This window comes from Lacerta agilis, chromosome 11, assembly GCF_009819535.1.
Source record: "Lacerta agilis isolate rLacAgi1 chromosome 11, rLacAgi1.pri, whole genome shotgun sequence".
In the NCBI taxonomy this organism is placed as follows: Eukaryota; Metazoa; Chordata; class Lepidosauria; order Squamata; family Lacertidae; genus Lacerta; species Lacerta agilis.
The window spans coordinates 56,996,228-57,018,515 of NC_046322.1; the positions used below are offsets into that span (position 1 = coordinate 56,996,228).

A 22,288-nucleotide genomic window follows, 5' to 3' on the forward strand; every position below is an offset into this window, starting at 1 on the left:
AGACTTGCGAATTTTTTTACCGTTCCGAGATAGCGCCTTCGACTTACAAAGATTTCGACTTACGAGGGGGCCTTCGGAACGGATTATCTTCGTAAGTCGAGGTTCCACTGTATATAATCAATGCTATCCTACCTTCCAACTATCTGGCTAGCTAATACAAATTAAGCAAATAGTGTCATCAAGGCAAATATACTCTGTAATGGAATGTGGCATCATGAATCGGGAAGAGTCCTTTGGGCACTACTATTTCTCTACAAACTTATACCAACCCTGTTACCTTCAAGGTATTCAAATAATATCCAGTCAATGAACATATGTGAGCTCTTGAGCATGGGATAGCAATATATCACCTTAATTATTTAATTGTAATTTAGAAGGCAAGTGAAATTAAGGGAGTCATTTTTAATTGTTTTTTTCTGGAATCAAATATCCTAATCAGGATTTTTGAGCTGAGGACCAGTGCTCACTTCATAGTTTGTAACCTGAAAGGAACGCCCAAGCTTCTCCTTAAAACAAATCATATGAATGTAGGAGGTTTTAAAAACATCAGAAACATGAGCCCAATCTTTCAGAATGTTTTTTTAAAAGCATGTAGAGTTGCTCTCTCTCACACACAGCACTTGACCAGAAACTCAGGTAATCTGCCTATTAATAAATATCTATGGCATTTTATGTAATTGGTATTAATCTCTAGGTACATAATACAAAATGAGAACCAACCTGACTTGGTGTGTTTTAAAGGGGAAGTGGGAAAACATGGAGGGAGTCAAAAAAAAGTTTACCATTGATTTCATTACCATTTCCTAACTAAGATATGAAATATTGATGGCAAGCTTAAATCTCCCAACTACGTATCTAAAAAGGATCAAATTAAAAGCACAATGTGCTTATAAACCATGGACAAATTAGCTTCTAATGTTCTCTTGTTAAGAGTCAGCACATTCAGAAGCCTATTTTCCTGGAAAGGATTCAGGTTTCTACTGGATATCATCCAAGCAATGCCATGCCAGAGTAATCTAGTGCTTTTCCCCTTATAGACCCTGAAAGCTCATTGCCATTATCCAAACAGCCCTAACATCCTCCTCCAACCCAGAGACATTTCTAATGTTAACTGACAAATTAATCTCTCAAAGACCTCACTTTATATCTCAGCCCACGTGCATGCTGTACGTATATCCTTTCAACACTGCCTGGAAAACAGAGGCAACATCCAATTAAAATATTCTCATTAGTATTACTATTCAAGTCACACTGCATACAAAAACAGCTACCAAGTAAAGGGAATAGAATTAGAGGAGAAAGAGAAATAAGCAACCTAGAAAGTTATAAAACCTAGAAAGGGGAAAAAAATAAATTATAAAATATCAAGCACTTTGACACAGAAATTCTTAATATTAAATTAACAGTAAATTAGCAGCCAAGATCTATTTCACTCACCCCAAAACCCTGCTCCCCCCCTCTCTCTCACACACACACACCCTTCAAAAATCATATTCTTTATAACATGAGCTGGTATGTTGAATATGCAGGGTTAGCACACACAGACAAACAACTACTCCTGCCTCCCATACCTAGTATTGACCTCTTGGACTTTATCATTGAGTAAGAAATGTAAGAGGAAAAGTCAGTAGCATGTCTCCTTTCAGGGAAAAGAAGTATGCTGAGAACATTAGCAAGAGGGGGAAATCACAGGTTTAGAAGGCAGCCATTGACATTGAACAAGACATAATGGGTTTCATATGATGCTGGCTATAACCTCCCCTCCCCCAATGCAGACTGAATTTTGTTATCCATTAAAGATATAACACACTTTTGGAGCCAGCAGGAAAAATCCATCACTCATGTGAGGACTTGCCATGGCTTGGATTCCAGTGGACATGTGTCCTGTATTGGAAGGGCTACATATGTCCATCAGCTGTTAACAACTGGACGGACAGCAGACTGAGCAGGCACACCAGTCACCTGGCCACAGTCTTCCCACTGTGGTGAGATGTATTATTCTTCTATTTAAAGTATGGTAATTACTTATTCTCTTCTTCTTCTTCTTATTTACTAACATATAAAACACATACATTGACACAAAACACATACACAACACACTACCTTATATTCACAGCATAAAACATACCTACATTACTCTATATAATACCTACGTATACTATACATATCAACACACCTACCCCACACGGACACCCACCAAGTGACTTCCAGCAGTTCTTGTTACCCTACTTTATTTTTCCAATTAGCTTAAACGCATTTCATTATTTCTTTAATCTCTTCGTCTATCTTGACTTTACTCTCCTTTCACTCTAACCATTTTCTTCTAGATTCACTCAATATCTGTCAGAAATTCTACTTTTTCCACATAAATTTTGATGTATTCCTTAAAGATAGCCCACTCCTTATTCACTTTTTGTACCATATAGGTAAAGGTAAAGGGACCCCTGACCATCAGTCGTGTCCGATTCTGAGGTTGCGGCGCTCATCTCGCTCTATAGGCCAAGGGAGCCGGCATTTGTCCACAGACAGCTTCCGGGTCATGTGGCCAGCATGACAAAGCTGCTTCTGGCGAACCAGAGCCGCGCATGGAAACGGAGTTTACCTTCCCGCTGGAGCGGTCCCTATTTATCTACTTGCACTTTGACGTGCTTTCGAACTGCTAGGTGGGCAGGAGTAGGGACCGAGCAACGGGAGCTCACCCCCATGGCACGGATTCGAACTGCCGACCTTCTGATCGGCAAGCCCTAGACTCTGTGGTTTAAACCACAGCACCACCTGGGTATATAGAGTATGGTAATTACCTTCTAATTTTACATTTATGTGTCTAAATTAGCATGGTGCAAAGGACAACTGGCCAAACTACCCAAGATATGAGAACAACACATCTATCTTCACTTCAATGGCTCTCAAGATGTGGGTTAATTAAGAGCTCCTGCAATGCCTACACTCACCTTAGAGTAACTAGGGTGTGCCTGTATGTATTAACTAGGAAAGGAAATTAACTCTTATTGGATACATGCATCTTCCCACTTGTAACAACAAATCAACTAAGCAGTCTCCCATTTTCCCCAGAGAGTTTTGCTTCCCTTCACATATCCCTTGCAAACCTTCAAAATGGCCAAGGGGTTGAATAATCCTGTGCACACTTTTTCTTTTAGTACGGTATTTCTGCATTTTAAACGTTAGGCTTTTGCAATATTCGCCAGACTAAAACCGCCCACCCTATTGGTTCATTGCAAGGATTACTTTGCCCTCCTATAACCAAGTTTAGCTTACAACAAGAATAAAAATGAATAAAACTAATGTATACAATAAAACAAACAAACAAACAAACAAACAAACAAACGGTAAAATGTACAAAAGCAGCATAAGAGCAGTGGCAAAAAAACAAAGGCAACGAGTGAGAAAGGCATGGAAAAATAATAAAGATCTTTCCCGGTGGGTGAAATTTCATCAAAGCAGGTATTATATTGTTCATTTGGACTACTTTTGAAATGCAGCAAAACACACCCCAATACGAGAAGACCTGGAACTGTCTTGCCTGGAAAAATGGCTGATGACCAGAATTCTTCTGAATTAGCATCACTATGTGCAGAGCCTATACAGGAGTCTTACTCCCAGTAATTTAACCTTAATTTTGGCAAGACTGAAGCAGAGGATGAAGGGAAAAAACCCTTCATTAAAAGTACCATGATCCACCAAGAATTTATTAAGCCTGTTTAGGCAGTGTACTAAGCTACTGCACCAAGTGAAATTTTCACAATTTAATTTAAAAACTACAAATAGGATAGTATAACATCCAACTGCAGACACTTTGAGCCATGCCACTGCACCTGTTTCATACTGTGATTAAATAAGATGTGGCATATTTCAGCGTTTCCTAAAACATGAAACAAAAGACAACATGAAACAGACACACCATCATGTCAACCCCCTCTTCTGCCTCCCCACCATAACAATCTGTATACAGTATACAGCAGGTGGCCAATTTGTTTTACAGCCTTTAAGCTCCAAGCATAGCTTAATATAGGCAGAGCCTTTGATCAAACAATAAAAAGCCAGAAAAATAAGTGATTGCAGCACAGAGGTCACAGTCTATTACTAATTTATACAACACGCTCCCCGGCTCTTGGAGGCTGGCAGCTCTGAACACGCACACATTCGGTGGGAATGACTTTACTAAACAAACTGAAATTGTAACCATCCATAATTTACAGAGAAAATGCGACTTTCCCCTCCCTGTGCATTAAATCAAAACGTTCAGAATCAACGGGGACAGTCAAATCCTCTTCCCTGTGTAGATTCAGGAGGAGACACTCTTAGCTGGCATAAATCAAGGTACTCAGTGGAGCTGCGCCAAATTATGCCACCCCAAAGCCTAGCCCTTATTTCTTAACCTTTGTTTCAGATCAAAGACCCAAAGAGTAAACTCATTTGAAAGGCAAAAAGCAGCCCCTTCACACAGTCAGAAATTCCTCCTTGCGTTAAGCACCAGTGCAAAAATGCATTAGCATTTAGCAGCATGAGCCATGGACCAGTGGCGCCATGGGGATAATAGCATGCACCGATGCTAAGTTTTTATTAGAACTTGTATGCACTTATCTGTACCACATGGCTATCCAGAGATTTCCACTCTCAAACCCCAAATATCTCAGAAAACATAGAAAGGAGGTGGCACGTTAAATACTAATCAGAAGAATAAACATTATGTTACAAAAAGCTTTAACCAATGTGCTGGCCACTTTTTAAAAATAATAAAGAAAAATATTGGAAAATGAGGAACGCAGAGACATTTCAATCTCAAACACAGAATGGATTCTTTTTACATCAGGAGCATTAATGAGAAAAAATTAAAACTACTAATTATATGCAATATAAAATGTTTATTATTCTAAAGCTTGCCATTCACTTTTAACACATTTTAATTTTCCAAAGCATGTAATATAATTGTATTAATAAAACAAAATGCTTAAAGGTTAGACCAGACTGTTTTAAAAATTCTACACATATATGTATACTATATATGTATGTATGCATGTATGTGAGAAACAGTATAGGCAAAATCATTTAAATCATTTCCTTAGTAATACAAGTAATATTTAAATAGATTTAATAGTACTGCTCCAAACCAGTGAATTATGAGTTTAAAACCTATTAAAATGTAATGTTTTTTTTCCCTGAGCTGAGGGGAGAGAGATTTAAATCCACTGAATTTTAATATTTCAGCTTGAGCTGCAGGAGGTAGAGAAAGTCCAAATGAACTATTCCATCAGCACCATTCAAGCATGAACATTTTAATCAGTTTTACTTCCTTGGAGTTCTCTAACACAGTTTACGCTGTCATTCTGAAAGCACTTAACACAGAGAGTGTGAAAAACCACCAAGGCTTGTTATTGCCTTCACAATTGATAGCAAATAATTTTGCAGGCTTCCTATCATTAAAGTGTCACTGCTAAAAATTGAGGTTCAGCACTTCTTGTGCTAAATTGTATTTTTTGGAACATCGCTGCATACCTGGTTCTTACATTTTTGCTACATTTCCCTCTGCGATAAACAAACACAAGTGCAAGGCTCCACTTGTATGCAACATAAATAGGGGTGTGTGGCAACGGTGTGCGGGTATGCACACACATAAATGTATATGTGTATGTATATGTATATGAGGATACACAAACACATTTAAAGACAAATGATCACTTCCTCCAGAACTGAGGGAGGGGGAGCAACTGAACAGCCATCCATTTATTTAAGTTCCAAGTTACTACTCTCCTTTTAAAAAGTGTGGCAATTACTAGTCCGGTGGATTTCTACTAGCGCTGCCCCCCCCAAGCGTTCTGTCTACATAATAAGTAAAAATGAAATCCTTATGTTAAAACGGAAATCATTTATTACAAAATTTTGTTGTTGGTACCATTGATTGCTGACATCACAATCTATTCTACATGTCTTTATAGAGCCAACACCAGATTTATTTCCTGCTTTACCTACATTTCAGCACAAGACTGTAATTAATGGTCAGCTGCTGTTGCTCACATGCAGTAAATTAAACCTTGCATGTTAAACCTCTATCCATCTGCCATGGATGCTTTCGCTGAGATTCCTGGATTGCAGGAGGTTGGACTAGATGGCCGTTGGGACCCCTTCCAATTCTATGATTCTAAGTAAACGACAGCCATTCAATTTCAGCTGGGGTCATCTATACTAACTGCTTATCACAGTGGTTGTGATCCAGAGAGATATTTTATTTTGTAACACTTGTCCGCTTTCAGCAACAGATCCCAATGTCCTTTCACAAACGTCTTATGAAACACCCCAACTTCAAAAGCAGTTTACAATGTGAAATAGGGAGCTGATGGACAGCTGACATTTCTGAAATACAGTTTGGTAGTTCTTTGATCCAAGTCAATATGTACAAATAGTTTTTAAATTGTTTCCCTCTTACTTCCACGCTTACTTCCATATTCTTCTCTGCCCATCTCTATTACTCTAAATTCTGTTTCAGTGTATCTGAAGAAGTGTGCATGCACATGAAAGCTCATGATGATAGAAACCAATCTTTTACCTCACCTTTTCATTTTCTTCAACAACTTCTCTCTGGTCCTTTGCCCTCAGAGAAGAAAGACCCCTTCCTTCTCTCGCCCTGCCAGACTTCTCTGCCTCCTCACTACCTTTACTCAGGAGTTGATGGCCCTGGTCCTGATCCCCTGAAGAAGCCCCAGCCCTCAGGTGGAGAGACACGGCACAAACAGAAGGAGCTCTTGCAGAAGGGTATATTGGGATACCCAAGGTAGACTCTAACCCATTTTATGTAAAAGTATACCAGAAAAAAGGAAAGAGTCAGAGACCAATAGCATTTAGAGAACTCCAGCCAAAACATTTCAGTGAAGAGCAGTAGTTCTGGAGGGGCATTATATGTTTCTGTAGGTGTAGCTTGGAATAAAAACTCTGGAATGTGAACAGTGACAAAGTAGTTTCGTCTCAAATAGGTTCTGTTATAATTATAATAGTGAAGTTTCCCCCAGAAATCTTTCTCCCCACCCCCTTTCATTTCCCCTGAAAAACAAATTTTAAGAAGGCTGGCTAATATTTAACTTGTGACAATCTGTCAGTAATTTTCAATGGAACATGACCTGTGAAAGAAGTCATTATAAGTGTTTCATTCCATTAAACACAACTAGTTTACTGTCAAGAGAACAACCCGTCTCTCCGTGTTTCAAGTTCACTTCAGCATTCCACATTTAAATGGCATGGATCAGTGGTTTGGTTCATTTACCAATGAAGGAAGAATATTGCAAAGTTAACAAGGTGTTTCATTAGGTTTCACAAAATCCTAGCATCAAGGTATGAAGGATCTACAACGTACTACAAATACATGTTCACAAAATACTGAACTTCATCACAGAATTCCTTTAGATCAATCCTTGATTACCCCATATATCTCCCATTTTATTCTAGAAAGAACTGCGCTTTCTTTCACTCACATTTCTATGTATGTATGTGTATCATTTACACCCTGCCTTTTTCTACTGAGATATACTCTGAGATAGTGCACCTCTTGAGGAACCCCAAAATATGGATATTAATGAAGCACTATTATTTTGTATACAGATTTTTTATTTATTTAAAGAAAGTGATGAAAATGACTGAGGGTGGGCACATGGGAGAAGAATGAGCTTCCTCCCAGCCCTGTGAATGTCCAAATTCAGTTAAAACAGCCACCTAGCGAGGATAAACTCTCCTACCTGCTCAGTGAAATTAAACACCTTTTGCAAGACAATGTTATCCTCATATTTCTTCATTTAAATACGTACAACCACGTAGGGTATCTAAATTAGTTTGAAAGGCTGTAGTTCCAGCTGGTAGCAAGCAAGCAAGCAGCCAGAGGGGAAGGCGTTCATTTGGTGCGGTTTCAGGTTCACAGTAGAACAGTGAAATTAAAAGGAAGATTTTCACCGAAACTCCACACAACAGTTAAAAAAATGAAATAAAACAAAAACTTGCACACACTGGACTACAAGATGCATGTCCATCAACTAAAACAATGTTGAGTGGGTTTTTTTTAAAAAAAAAATGTCTAACAATCAGAGTAAAGCAAGGCTCACACTCTCCTAACTTTACATAAAAAGCACTTACATCAAAAAAAAAAATCAGACCTTTTGCAATTTATTTTATTCAAAGAATATTTAGATAGCAGTAGTTTTATTAGGTAATGAAAACTAATTGGGAAATTATTCATCTTCTAGCCTCCCCACTGGAGCGTAAAAGACATATAACAAATGTTATTCATGATTCGACACAACCTACTCTGTCTGATTCATCTCCTCCTTTCTAAGGGGCACTTCAGAGGAAATAAAGGTTACTCTTTCCCATTTATATTTTTTAATTGACTGCTGGTATTTTCTTGTGGTCAGAGGGATAGGGAAGAACACTCAAAATAGCCTATTAAGAAAAACAAGCTACAATCAGACCACGCTCTACGCTACTGCCGGCCAGCATCAGAGTGCCCCTACTTCCTTGTTAAAAGATAGAAGCATAAATGAAGGAATATCTTCACTACAGATTGATTATTCCGCAACCCTTATCCACATCTTCACTCAGCAATTTGAATTTTAATGAAAGTAAATGGAATAATTAGCATTTCAAAGCGCGTTTGATACAGTGCATTTTTAAAGGGAGACTTTTATGTATATTCTATACACAAAAGGGGGAAAAGCATTTGCGAGTGGGCAGAAAAAAGGAGAGGCGCGCTGGTAAGGTCTTCATTAGAATAACTTAAACAATTGCTTGAACTAACTGAATAATTACAGATGTGAATCATGGGGCTATTAGTGATTTTTCCTCACCTGTATTTTATATGGTACTTCTGAACAACCAACTGTTTTATCAGTCTTTAGAAGTGAATCATAAAGAGTTTTCGCCTCCTCCTTTGTTTAAAGGGAGCCCATTAAATGTTGCTGCTGTGTGCCCAATGTTTGAAATTCAGGAGGCAGCATTTAACATTTCATAATAAATTTACTGGGGCAAAATCTTGTCCCAGGTTAATGCCAATGAGGAGGCCACCAGTTCTCACGAAAATAAAAAGCTAAATGAAATGTAATGATAGACGGCCGCTACAAGTCATATTACCCATTCCCTTATTCCTAGATAATTCTGCAGGGGGGAAAAACCCAACAACCCACCTTTGCCTCGGAATATGACTTATGGCTTCCCATAAAACTATGTATGTATTTGGGATGGCAGAAACTTGGAATTAGCTACAAACAAAGGCACTAGTGCAAGTGGAAAGCGATTCCATATGAGCAGGTTTTGCTTCTTGTGCCACACTGAATTTGATCTAAAATATCAACCTTGAGCTCTTTGGAGTACAAGGGGCTGGTGGGGAAAATCTCCTCGGTGTGGGCACAGAACCCTGTGTGTGGCACTTTGAGTCCTTGCTACAAAATACAATTATTTCAGGTCAAAACAACCCAAATGATATTTGCAAAGAGGCCCCCAAGACATGCTGAAATTGTTAAAAGGAATCAAAGCATCATGAAAAAACGAGGTGCTCTACCATGGTATAATGGCTGACCAGCCAAAGTAGCCCTTTTAGTTGTCTAACTAAAGTAGGGCTTTGTTTCCAGGATTCAATCGCACCATTTATTCTAGAGGTTTTTTAAAGAGGTGCGCAAAACAACAAGCAAAAAAAAGGCAAAGGGTGTACACTATGCAAAGTCAAGACACAATCAGTGTGCAGTTTACTGATCATATTTGGATAGCTTTGAAATGCATCTTGAGGTTTGCACAGATGTTTCTTTAGCCTCTTTCTTCATTCACAGAAGCCATTCACCACCCTAAGCAATGAGACGTGCATTCAGAAAACAATCAGATCTGATGGTCAATTTTGAAAAGACTTATTTCCTGTGGCTGATGGCTTCTTGTTGTTTTTATGTATTTTAATGTTTAATGAATGTTTACTAATCTTTTAGATATTAATTTTTAACTTGTAAATGACATGACTTAAAAACACACACAACCTCTTCCCCCCCCCCCCATTTCTTTACAACCACCTTGAGAACTCTGGCTTGAGAGGTGGGTTGCAATTTTGAAAAATAAGTAAAACCAAATGCATGGTTTGCAGGAGCACATGAGATAAAAACTACAGTCATACCTTGGATCCTGAATGCCTTGCGAATCAAATGTTTTGGCTCCTGAATGCTGCAAGCCCAGAAGTGAGTGTTCCGGTTTGCAAACGTTCTTTGGAACCCAAACGTCCGACGTGGCTTCTGATTGGCTGCAGGAGCTTCCTGCAGCCAATCAGAAGCCGTGCCTTGGTTTCCGAACATTTTGGAAGTCGAACGGACTTCTAGAATGGATTCTGTTCGACTTCCAAGGCACCACTGTACTGCAAATCCTACATCTTCAGCATTATCCTACTTGTTCTTCTACGGTGGCAGCTTCCACATCCTCAAAAGAAGTACATTTCAGATTGTGGAACTTGCTACAGCAGATGTCTCAGTTCACAAATTACATATTGATGCCCGTAGATACTTCCAGTGAGTAAATGAGGAGCTGAAAGTAACATCCACACAAGATCTTAAAATATAAGGCTGGCAAAGCTCTCCACCAGATAGGAGCTTCTTCTGTCAATTTGGTTGCCAGTCTCTTGAGCTTCTGCACATTGAAAAAGAAATGAGTTGGAAAAATGAAAATGAGAAATAGCTACATGGTCAGTAGAATTCTTTTGTTTACCAACTGGCTTGTTACGAAGTTTCAAAAGCACAGTGTATATGTATATATTGTTAGGTGGGCTGCAACAAAAGGGCAGCTTGACCAATTTGTAAAAGCACAGATTAACCGGTGCTTGGATCCACTGCTGTCCAATTTATTTCTGTCCAGCTGAGAGAACTAAACTTCACAACAAAAAGCAGAGTTTGGAGAGAAGAAAGAAAGAAAGTGAACTAATTTTTTAAAAGACTATGAAAGCTAAAATGGAAAGACCACATACCCCAATGATTGCGTTCAGTTCTGCCATGGTCACTTGCTTGGCACGTTCCACAGCCTGCACCACTTGTTGCTGGTGCTACAAATGAAGATCAGAAACAGAATAAAATTATTTGCTTTCTAGTGAATTAAGCACAGAATTTCCTATTTGCTTCTCTCCTTTAAAAATCAGCTTAAAAAAAACCAACCCTCTTTAGATTGCATGCAGGCCTGAAATAATATGTGCCTTACAGAGCAAGAATTCTGGGAGGATTTGTAAGATAGCTCGAGGTGAGGGTTTATTTTATCCAGACCAAGTAATTAACTTGAATTCAGCTTTCATCTCTCTGCCCAGAGAGAACTCTCTGCTCCAAATGGGCAACAGCAGCATACCAATCTTTGACTTAAGAGGACAGTGCTGTCCTCAACTGCAAGAATTGTTCTCTAGGCATAAGGCAGCAAAATGTTGCGAACAAAGTGATGCATTTGAAAAACAAGGAGTGCATTTGGGCACCCACCCACCAACCACGTCATTTCCTTGTCGGAAAAGCAAACGTTAGTTCTAATTCTCTCTGACTTGTGCACTTGACTGCTTACTTTGATATAAATATATCCCTTAACTTGCTTCAGCTTGAAATTTATTTATTCCAATAAAGGGGTTAATCCAGACTTGAAGCAATTAAATGCAAGAGAGAGAGAGAAAGAGAAAGAGCGGGGGTAGGGAAAGAGAGGAGGAGAGCAAGAGAGTAAGCTTAAAAACACCCTGGCCTTTCATCTGTATGTAAACAAGGAAAAGACAAGCTTGCTAATTTAGGATTACAAGTCTGGAGACAGAAGACACAGGCGTTGGCACATTTTAAAGAAGCTTTGCTATAGGGAAAAATACATGTTGAATCTTTGTTCATATTTCAATCAAAATGTGAAAGCCTTTGGCTGTTTCGATCACCAGAGCCATGATTAAGGCTAAGGCTGAGATTCTAAACATGCTTACACTAGGAAAAAAGCCATCGTGGAACTCTCAGATAAATGTCTGAGGCTTGAACTGAGGTGAGCTGGCTTACCTGCGCTAAATCATCACACAGCTTTACCTATCGTGACTCCCCTGAGCCGACAAGAAGTAAAAAAATGGGTAGTTTGGGGTGAGGGTGCTGAAATGTTTTTGGGTTTTTTAAAGATATCTCTGGCCCCTCCCAAAGAACCATAATTCTCAGCAGCCCGTGACTTAGAGCCATGGTAGTTTCAATGCAATTTGCTTCATAAAGATCAGGTAGACTCAACATATTGTTAAAGTCTCAATGCTGGTTTGAAATTTGCTGGTTTGAAAACAGAGTGGTGCGCAAAATGGAATCAAAAATGTTCTAGACTGGAGCCCCGCAACGTTTTTCCGTTTAGGGGAAATGACACTCCAATAAGTAAGGTGGAGCTCTAAGGAAAGACAAAGGGCAGGATACTCGATAACTGCAGGAACACTGGGCAATGAATTGCCAAATAGACGGTCGGTGAATTGATGCAAGAATCAAGATTTTCCTTACTCTAGACCAGAGAGGTTTTCAACCTTTTTGAGTCCATGGCTCCCTTGACCAACTACATTCTTTCTGTGGCTCCCCTGTGGGAAAACACACTCCAAGTCTCAGGAGCTCAGTTATGTCTCCCCTTCCCTGCCGAGCTGGCAGCCTCTCACCCCTTTTCGGACACCTTCCCTTGTGGAGGGTTCCCTCAGCCTCCTCCCCTCTCCTTGGGCTCCCTCCCTCACTTGCTTGCTTACTCCGAGGCCAGCTCAGTTCCTGGCAACCAGCACCCCCTGACTGACCCCAGAGGCACCATTTGCCTGAAGAGCTTGTAGCCAGGCCCACTGCAACAAACAGCTGCACAAGCCTCTGGAGACAGAGACATGGGAGGACATCAGAGGAGAAGGAGGGACGGAGGCTGGTGCTGCCTGTGGCATCCCTGACCACCATTCAAGGCACCCCAGGGTGCCACGGCACACTAGCTGAAAACCACAGCTCTAGACGTAATGATGGAGGACACCAGCATCATACTACCACCACCACCAAAGAACATACTCAAAACTCCCATGCGCAGGGCTGTCCTGTAGCTTCTGTGCACAGAGAGAAATCTCACTAGGGTTGCTGAGCATTCAGCTCCTTTAAAAGAAAAGGGGCAACAACTACAAATATGAAGAGCTTTGTGCACTGAGTGCAAAACAGGGAAACAGAGGGCTGCAAAAATCCAAATAAGCAGTAGCTTTAAAACTGGTGACTGGCACCAGGCTTGCTGGCAATGCTTCTTGTGAGCTGCTGTTTGCAGGACTTGGCTATTGCCTCCCCTTGTTCTCTGTTTTGTTCCTTTCCCGGCCCCCCTGACTCTCGCAGCCACTTGGCTTACTCCATTCTCTAACCAAGGGGCAGGTGGATTAGCAGCAAAAGCAGAGGGGCTGGTCACTGTCTCCTCCCTTCCCTCCTCAAGTCACTCATAAGCCAGCTGAGTCCAGTGAGCAGCAGCTGCTAAGTTTGGCTCCAACGACTTGATGATGGTGAAGATCCAAGAGGTGACCTGGGGCATCTAAGAATATGGTGGTGCCTCAAAGGGAGAATGCTGGTGGGCTAGGAATGGTCAAAATTAACCCTCCTCTTCTTTTGTTCTTCCATCTTTTACCCTTCCTTCATGTCATAATTTATTCCTGCTCCCTTCCTTTCTCATCAATTCACCTCTTCACATTCCCCATCCCTTTCTAATCCTGGAATCCTTCTTCTTCCCCTCTGCCATTTTCTTCTTCATTCTTTTCTTTCTTCACAACTATTAGGATTCTTCCCCACGTCCTTCTTAGACCCTGATCATTCCCCGCCCCAATCCTCTTCCCCACTCAACTACTCCCCCCCCCCCGGTATGCAGCGGAGCCTTAATTTATTTCTTCATTGAGTTTCACCTTTTCCAACTTTGCCTTTCTCCCTGAACTATAATGGAACCAACTGCTGGCACCCAAGATCACAAAGGTTGTATGTGTATCATCTAAACCAACTTCTGGGGAAAGTAGACCAGGATTACCAGGACCTGATTACCAATGCCTGATCTTACTTACACTTACCAGGGGACCAAGAGTTTCACAGAGGATAGGGAATGAACCCCGCCTTCTCCCCAGTCCAAAACTTTGGTTAAACCTGGGGTTGGTTTTGACTTTTCACTTGCCTCCCTGCTCCCAACTCTAGGATCTGAGCTGCAAACGAAGGGCAGAGGCACTCAGAAAGCTGCCTAAAGTCATTGGCACAATCTAACTCACTACTGCCTACCGTGATGGCAGCAGCTCTCCAGGGTGATCTATGTGTGTGCTCATGCGCGCCTTCAGCTATTTGAGTGCATGCTCTGTGAGTACTTAATTGGCATAATAGAATCAACAAAATAGAAGGAGACGACAAACACAACAGGGATCACTCGCTGGGATGAACATGAAAGACCAAAGTTGTTCCTCAAGTACAAATTCAAATACGTGTGGTTGTGGACTTCTCCAGTCTAATTTGAAATGGTGGTGGTGGAGGAAATGGATTAACAGCTAAGTAATTATCAAATGTGGACAAGCGGGGGGGGGGGGTGCAGAATCAGAAGCCTAGAAGAGCAGTAAAAATGAATAGGACACTGTTATCCCTGGATACAAAATCTGTGGGTCATATTGGGAGTCAAAAGGAAGCACACAGCCCCAGCTCTTACAGGGAACAAGTTTATTCACAGAATCACTATGGGTAGAAGTTCAAGCCAAAAAAAGCAATACAGTATTAGGGACATATTATGCTACCTGACCAAAATTCTGATGGTGATCTTAAACTGCGAGGAGGCATCAGGAAGGTGGAAGAAGGTAGAAAATATAATAATGAATGTCATAAATATATGAGAGTAAAATGTAATTTTGGGCCTTACAGAACTAGACAAATTTCCCTGATGTAGTTATTTATAAGCCTACAAGGAAAGAGGCGACCGTTGATTTAATCACCAGTGGTGCCAAGGAACTGATTCAAGACAAACAACGTTTAGCTACTTAGAAACAGTGACCATAACATTGAAAATGAAATATGTTTAAGTGGAAACTTACTCCAACCCCTCCCCCCCAAAAAATAAACCCCAAATATGCTTTTCTAGCATCACATTCTGCAAAAGAGTGAAAAGGGAAGTTGAAGAATGAAGCAAGAGGGTCACATACCTTCAACAAGCATGAAGCCTAATTTTCAAAACATACACATACACTTGTAATAGAGGCTTGGGTAAATACAGTGTCTATCACAGACTGTATGTGAGTCAAGGAGGCTACAAAATGCAAGACATATAACTTTAAGAAATGGAAGCTTTGTCCCTAAGAACAAAGAGCATAAACTCTGATAAATCAAACCCAAATTCGCCAGAAGGCAAGACAGACGGAAGTCTGAAAAGCAATATAATTAATAAGGTGTGTGTCCAAGGAACACCAAAACAGACAAAGAGGCTGAAAGAAGTATTTGCATCAATCTCTGCTGGGAAGATCCTGTTGAGATAGCAACTTTCTGGTTATGGTTTCTTTCTAGCAGTTTCCAGCTGACAAATAAAGGCCACAACAGATGAAGTTTGGATTTGATCAGCTTAAAAGTTGCTAATATGGAAGTCCGCAGACAAACCTGTTGCCTTCCAGTTGTTGCTGGACTGCAACTCCCATCATCCCTGACCACTGGCCGTGCTAGAGTTCAAAATATCTGGTGGTCTCCAGGCAAGGAAGGTTCTTGATTGAACACAAACCAGAAGGAGGCCACCACTTCACCAAAGGTGCCTCCTGTGAGGGCACTCAGATGCTTTCGATTCCTTGTTGTAAGTGCTACAGCAGGATTACACATGAATGAGCTCAGGAGAATACATTTTTAAAACTTCCTTCTTAATAAAATCATACGCACACACGACTAAAGTTTCTGAAGACCTTCAAATGTAGACTAACATAAGTGTATGACAATTCACTCCATCGCTCAGAATGAAGTACAACGTGAAGGGATTCTGTCTGTTTGGTTCTACAAAAACGACAACTGGAGTATAATTTTTAGGGGTGGGGGTGTGGGAATACAATATATTGGTCTAATATGATAATGCTCATCAGTAATCAGTGCATCAGACAATAGGAAGCTCCATGTGACACCATTATCAACACCATCCAAATTGTGTTGTTGTTGTTTTGCTAATGTGGGTCAGGCCTATTTTATTTCCCAACATCTGAGAAGAGCCATGAAGCCTTTAAAAATCCTATTTTCAAACAATTTCCATTTGCTATTCTGTCCAGAAAGCATAAGAAAGGAATGGAGTGCTTCAATATTAAACATTTACTCCTAGGCATTAATACATGTTTCTGTGCAGTCCTTCCTAAGTAAAAAAAAAAAGGGGGGGGGCACCCAGATATTCTTTTGATGTTAAATGTATCTTTATTTCAGTTAATCCTCTTTAGGATGGGCACAGAGTCTGAATTTGCAAATGCTCTGGAGATAACGTTTACTTTTAAAAGATTTAGAAAAGTAGGTTTAACCAAAAAAGAGAGAGAAAGAGTCAGTGCCACCCCACAGAGCACTAGCAGAGCATTAAAAACTCTCTTAGTACTACACACCAACTGAAAAGAGATTTAAGAACTGGAGGATTTTCTTTATGCTGATGGGAATTGGGGAGGAGGGGTGGGTGGGAAGAGCAGGTCTTAACTACAGTAAGAGGCTTTTTAGCCATTATAAAAGACCGGACAAAGAAACCAAAGACATTGTATTCAAAACTGGGTGGAAGCCAGAGTTTTCTTGAAGCATCTCCTTACCTTACTCTACTGCTACATAAAATACCCAAGGCTTCTTCCATGGTGTACTATATTATCACAGCACCACTTCCTTGGAGGGAAACACATTCACACACAAACACACATGAGTTCCGTGGAGGAAAAGCATACAGTACTTGTTTTTGAATGTCTCAAGATAGCAAGCAAAGTTTTAAATAGATTCAGGCAAATACTACAAGCTCGAGTAATTCAGGGTTGGGTAGTAAAAGAGAGAGTATAGTTAATACTGGTGCAGATGACCGGTGGAGGATAGGGGAGGCAATTTCTGTATGAGTGTGCAGAACAGGCATCATAAATAAAATCTGTGTAGATATTACTTCCTATAATCCACTTTGTTAACCCAAGTTTACTGGGAATATATTTCATTCTATTGTATTATAGCAGGAGTGGCCAACGTGGACTCCAACTTCCATCAGTCCAGCCAACCTGATCAATGGTAAGAAATAATGGGTGTTATTTCTAACACATTAGCTACATAGGCTTTGGAACAGGATGGGTTCTGTAACTGGCTATACACGATCTGAAAATCCTAAGTAGGAAGAAGGGGTAGTACATAATTGTTTTTAGTGCACATTAGGGTTGCCATATTTCAAAGAGTAGAATTGCTTTTCTTAAAGAAACCCACCCAAATTGTTGAGCTTTTTTTAAGCTTTCGGAGCTGTTTCCGCTCCATTTACCATTGCGTTGCCATACATCCAGGTTTCCCCTGACAATTTGCTGATTCGGCAAAATTCTCCCAACGCCATTTTTACACCCGAAAACCAGAATTCTCCTGACGTATGGCAAGCCTAATACACATAAATAGCCCATTGTTCAGATCATTCTTTTGAGAAATGTCTTGTATATCTTACCAATGGTTCAGTAAGAAATTGCTGAATTGACCATTTTCTTTACCACAGAATCGTAGAGTTGAAAGCAACCCAAGGGTCATCTAGTCCAACCCCATGAAATGCAGGAATCTCCGCTAAAGCATCCATGGCATATAGCCATCCAACTTCTGTTTAAATACCTCCAAGGAAGGGGAGTTCACAACCTCCAGAGGGAGACTCTGGAGAAAAACTTTCTGACAGTATGTTTAGTTGAAATCTCCCTTGAAGCCACTGGTTCAGGTCCTACCCTGTAGAGCAGGAGAAAACAAGCTTGTTCCCTCTCTGTATGACAGCCCTTTAGGTATTTGAAGATGGCTATCATATTTCCTCCCAATCTCCTCTTTTCCAGGCTGAACATACCCAAATCCTTCACGCCCTCCTCAGGTCTAGTTTCCGACGCTTGATCATCTTGGTTGCCCTCCTCTGCACACCTTCCAGCTTGTCAACATCCTTCTTAAATCGTGATGCCCAGAATTGGACACAGTATTCCATGAGTGGCATGACCAAGGCAGAATAGAGTGGGACTATTACTTCCCTTGATCTGGACACTATACTTCTGTTGATGCAGGATAGAATAGCATTAGCTATTTTTTTGCTGCTGCATCCCACTGTTGACTCATGTTAAGCTTGTGGTCCACCAAGACCCCTAGATCCTTTTCACTTGCACTGCTAGTAAGCCAGGTGTCCCCCATCCTATATTTGTGCATCTGGTTCTTCCTGCCTAAGTGCAGCACCTTACATTTGTCCCTATTGAAATTCATTTTGATAGCTTGGCCCCAGCTCTCCAATCTGTTAATGTCATTTTGAATTCTGATTCTGTCTTCTACAGCATTAATAACCCCTCCCAGTTTGGTGTCATCTGCAAATTTGATGAGCATCCCTTCAAATCCTTCATCCAAGTCATTTATAAATATGTCGAACCACAATGGGCCCAGGACAGAATCCTGCAGCACTCCACTTGTCACTTTTCCCCAGGATGATGAGGAACCATCAATGAGTACTCTTTGGGTTTGGTCTGCCAACTAGCTACAAATCCACATAACAGTTACCTTGTTCAACCCACATTTTACCAGCTTCCTTGCAAGAATATCATGGGGGACTTTGTCAAAAGCCTTACTGAAATCAAGATACACTATTTCCACAGCATTCCCCTGATCCACCAAGCTTGTACTCCATCAAAAAAGAAAGAAATTAGCGTTATCTGACATAACTTATTTTTAAAAAACCTATGCTGAGTCTTAGTAATCACAGCATCCTTTTCTAAGAGCTCACAGACTTACCATTGAATTGTCTGTTCTAGGGCCTATTATATGTTCTTGCAAGCTAAACAAGTAGTTTTACCCTATTTGCATTATAGGTCAACTAATGCAATAACATTACCATTAGGACACAATTTTCAGAAAATATTTTTTTACTGAGATTATTGATAATAAAAATCACTGGTGCAAAATCACTGTGAAACAGAATTGTGCACATAGGGAGTACAGCATGAAACAGAGACGTTCTAGCATCAACAAATTAATGTACAAGTCAAATACTAGCCTTTGCTCATCGGTGCTTATGATGCTCATTCACCTCTATGAGTGTCTCAAAGATGACCGTTTCCCAGACAGAAGATGCTAGTCCCATGGAAATGGGCACTAAGTCATATCTGAAAGTTACAGTTGGCAAAGGAACACAGCACAAATGTTCTGAATGCAAAGTCTCCAGGATTTCCATATGCCTCAAAAAAGAAGCATGCATTTCCTTTATCAAGAGGGAAATGGATAGTTCACATATCATATTGTTCTTCTATTGATAAGAAAATATGAGCAGAGGTGGAAAATAAAGGCAAAAAGAAAGTGGTGAAATACAGGGAGACTGAGGGTCCTCTCAGATAAATCAGTTTGCAGAGTACTAATGTACAATGTACTAATATACGGAGTAACAAATGTACATTTGTTGTTCCTCAAGGTAGAACTTGTATAAAGTGGATATCACATTTTCCAAGCACTCAGACACTGTTTAGTGACTGGGAAACTTACTCCTCACCCCCAGAGCTGCATAGTTGCTGCTAGAGTTGCATTATAATAGTTGAACAAGATTCACTGGCGTCTACTGAAGAATGCCTGTAGCACCTCAAATGTGGAGCAACACCAATCTCCCCGCGACAAGTCCTTGGGTCATCGTGTAAAAATGTTTTACCATCTTCTAAAACTCAGCACTTTTTTAAAGTCAAAATGTGTAGAATAGCACGGTCACCCCCCTCCTGCTCCAGGAAAGCAATAGAGGAAAGTTATATTGCTCCATCTATCACATGCCAATGGAGTACCATGCCATTAGCACTGGACGATGCTAGAATGAGCATACATTATGGGGAAACTTAGTTCATTTGTCTAAGCCTTTGAGAAACATACTCAGAAAATAAAATGGGGCAACCGGTAAACTGAGGAACTAAGTCTTTCAGTATTGGGACCATTTCACACGTTGCACAAGAAGCAAGCAAGGAATTATTATGTCACAGCTTCCTGCAAACACACAATTGCTTTTTTTTCATACATTTTAGCTGCAAAGGTATAACTACCTGTTCTGCCGTTGAGGACTTTTTGGATTATTCTTTGTCTAGCTCCTCCCCTTTGACCTTACCGCCTTGGGTGACCCTGCTGGGAGTACGAGACTCCCGACAGCTCCGCTCACAAGGGTCATAGGAACATGCAAGCCCACTCACCACAGCAAGGTGATGATCCAGCAAGTGTGGACATAATCAACACAGTGGCCTGCATGTTGTGGCCAGGGATAGTGGGAACAGGAGTCCAAGAACAGCTGGAAGGCCATCTCAGAAGAGGCTCTTGACCCTGCCACAATACTGACACAGATGGGTTACGTAGGGAAAGAGAACAAGACTTGCATGAAACTACCCAGCATGCTTTGTAGCAGAGCAGGAATTAGGCAACCCACATCCTAACCCAACCCCTGGCATCTATCTGCCAAGGGCTGGTATGGGCACTGGCCCCAGACCCACAGCCAAGTGCACCCTGGACCTGCTGCTGCTGCTGCTTTTCTCCACTGTTGCCCACCCAACTACTGGCCAGCTCAGAAGAGATGAAGAAGAGAGTGGTGAGAGCCCTGAGGAAAACGAGCAACGGTTGCTACAATCGGCTTGCTGACCAGTTCTCTCCTTGACAAGCGAGCCCCAGCAGTGAAGAACAGAAGGATCCACAGGGGCGGGGAGGGTGGCACAGAGTGTGTCTATTTTAAGCCCCACCCCAAACCTGCCCCCATTCCACTCCCACCACTCACTCCCATGCGAGAAACTGGGGTTTTACTTCTGCACCAGGGACTGTTTTTGCCTCATGATATCCTAGGGCAGACACAGGCAAACTCGGCCCTCCAGATGTTTCGGGGCTACAACTCCCATCATCCCTAGCTAGCAGGACCAGTGGTCATGGATAATGGGAGTTGTCGTCCCAAAACATCTAGAGGGCCGAGTTTGCCTGTGCCTGTCCTAGGGCTCTAAATGGTGTGGGGCGTTGTGATATTATTACAAGCCGAGCTGCAAACGCCTCAGCAGCGAGGCTCACATGACTGTGTCTGTTTTTATCCTGTGGGAAAGCTACCAGTCCTACCAGCTTCCTCACACATGTGATGTTTTTGTACTGCACTATTGTATCTTACTTTCGGTTCTGGCTCGAGAGATGCTAGACGCTTTTATGGGCAGCTCTGACTATCTGAGCTGGCAAGCAGAGGCATACTCTGCATTTTATCTGCAATAAAGTAGCTTTTAGCCTTAATGGCTTGTGTGTGTTGTTCTTCACGCTGGAGAGCAATCGCATATTATCAATGTGCCCCTGGACTCGAGTGGCCAGGAGGGCACGCAGGCTTCATCCCTACCTGGGGGTCAGTCTCACAACTTGCCCCTCCGGGGACGCATCCTACATAATTGCTGCGTAAGTCCAGCCCCCAACGCAAAGGATTGCAGGAGCAGTAAAGTTAATGCAACAGAAAGAAAGAATGGGGCCACAGAGCACACCCTGCTCTGACACTCGCAGCACAATGATTACACCGGGGGAAGAATGCCTAAACTGGGCTAAACTGGTTTTCTTTATGTGGCTGCCATTTTCAGCATTACATCTAGTTTGACCCTACGCTGCATAAATATACAAACTGATTATCCCACTTAATAGCCATGATTACCAGAAATATGCAATACACCATATTAAGTATTATAAGGAAGCAAGGGTTTCCACGGTCTTGAGCTGGTTTGCTGCTGAGATCATTTATACAGGAAGGTCAAATATTCTTAGTCATGCTGATTAAAGTGCCCTGCATACAGTTCAGACAATGGTGGCAAGCCACAATGCCAATCTTAGTAGGAAATCTCTGGTGACTTAGACGATGATCTCTTCCACCGAAGCACGTTAGCGCACGCCATTGATTTCTTACGAAGTTAACAAGCAATCAGATGAGTTAACCTAGCACGATTATCAGGCTCTAACGCTGCCATCAGTGCATGCAGACACGGCATTTTGCTCATTTTCCCCACAGGCACAATAAATAAATGACTGGTGACATTCTCCAGCCTTCCCCTTTCTTTCTTTTTTTTACATATGGGCATAAAAGGAAGGATACGGATTGGGAGCATTTAAAAGTGCCAATGCCTTCA

At 41.2% G+C, this 22,288-nt stretch overlaps 1 protein-coding gene across 9 annotated transcripts in view; it reads right to left on the reverse strand.

The window, feature by feature from the left end:
• TLE4 (TLE family member 4, transcriptional corepressor) overlaps positions 1 to 22,288 on the reverse strand; it is a 138,574-nt gene that overhangs the window by 61,254 nt on the left and 55,032 nt on the right. For 7 of the 9 annotated variants that reach the window (XR_004427601.1, XR_004427600.1, XR_004427598.1 and 4 more), the window contains one exon: positions 10,988 to 11,062. The exons of the other annotated variants lie outside the window; for them this stretch is intronic. Coding sequence is in view for 1 of the 7 variants with exons in the window: in XM_033164826.1 (XP_033020717.1) it covers positions 10,988 to 11,062 (75 nt within the window). In the remaining 6 variants the exon portion in view is untranslated. The remainder of the gene's footprint in view (positions 1 to 10,987; positions 11,063 to 22,288) is intronic. 9 annotated transcript variants of the gene reach the window in all.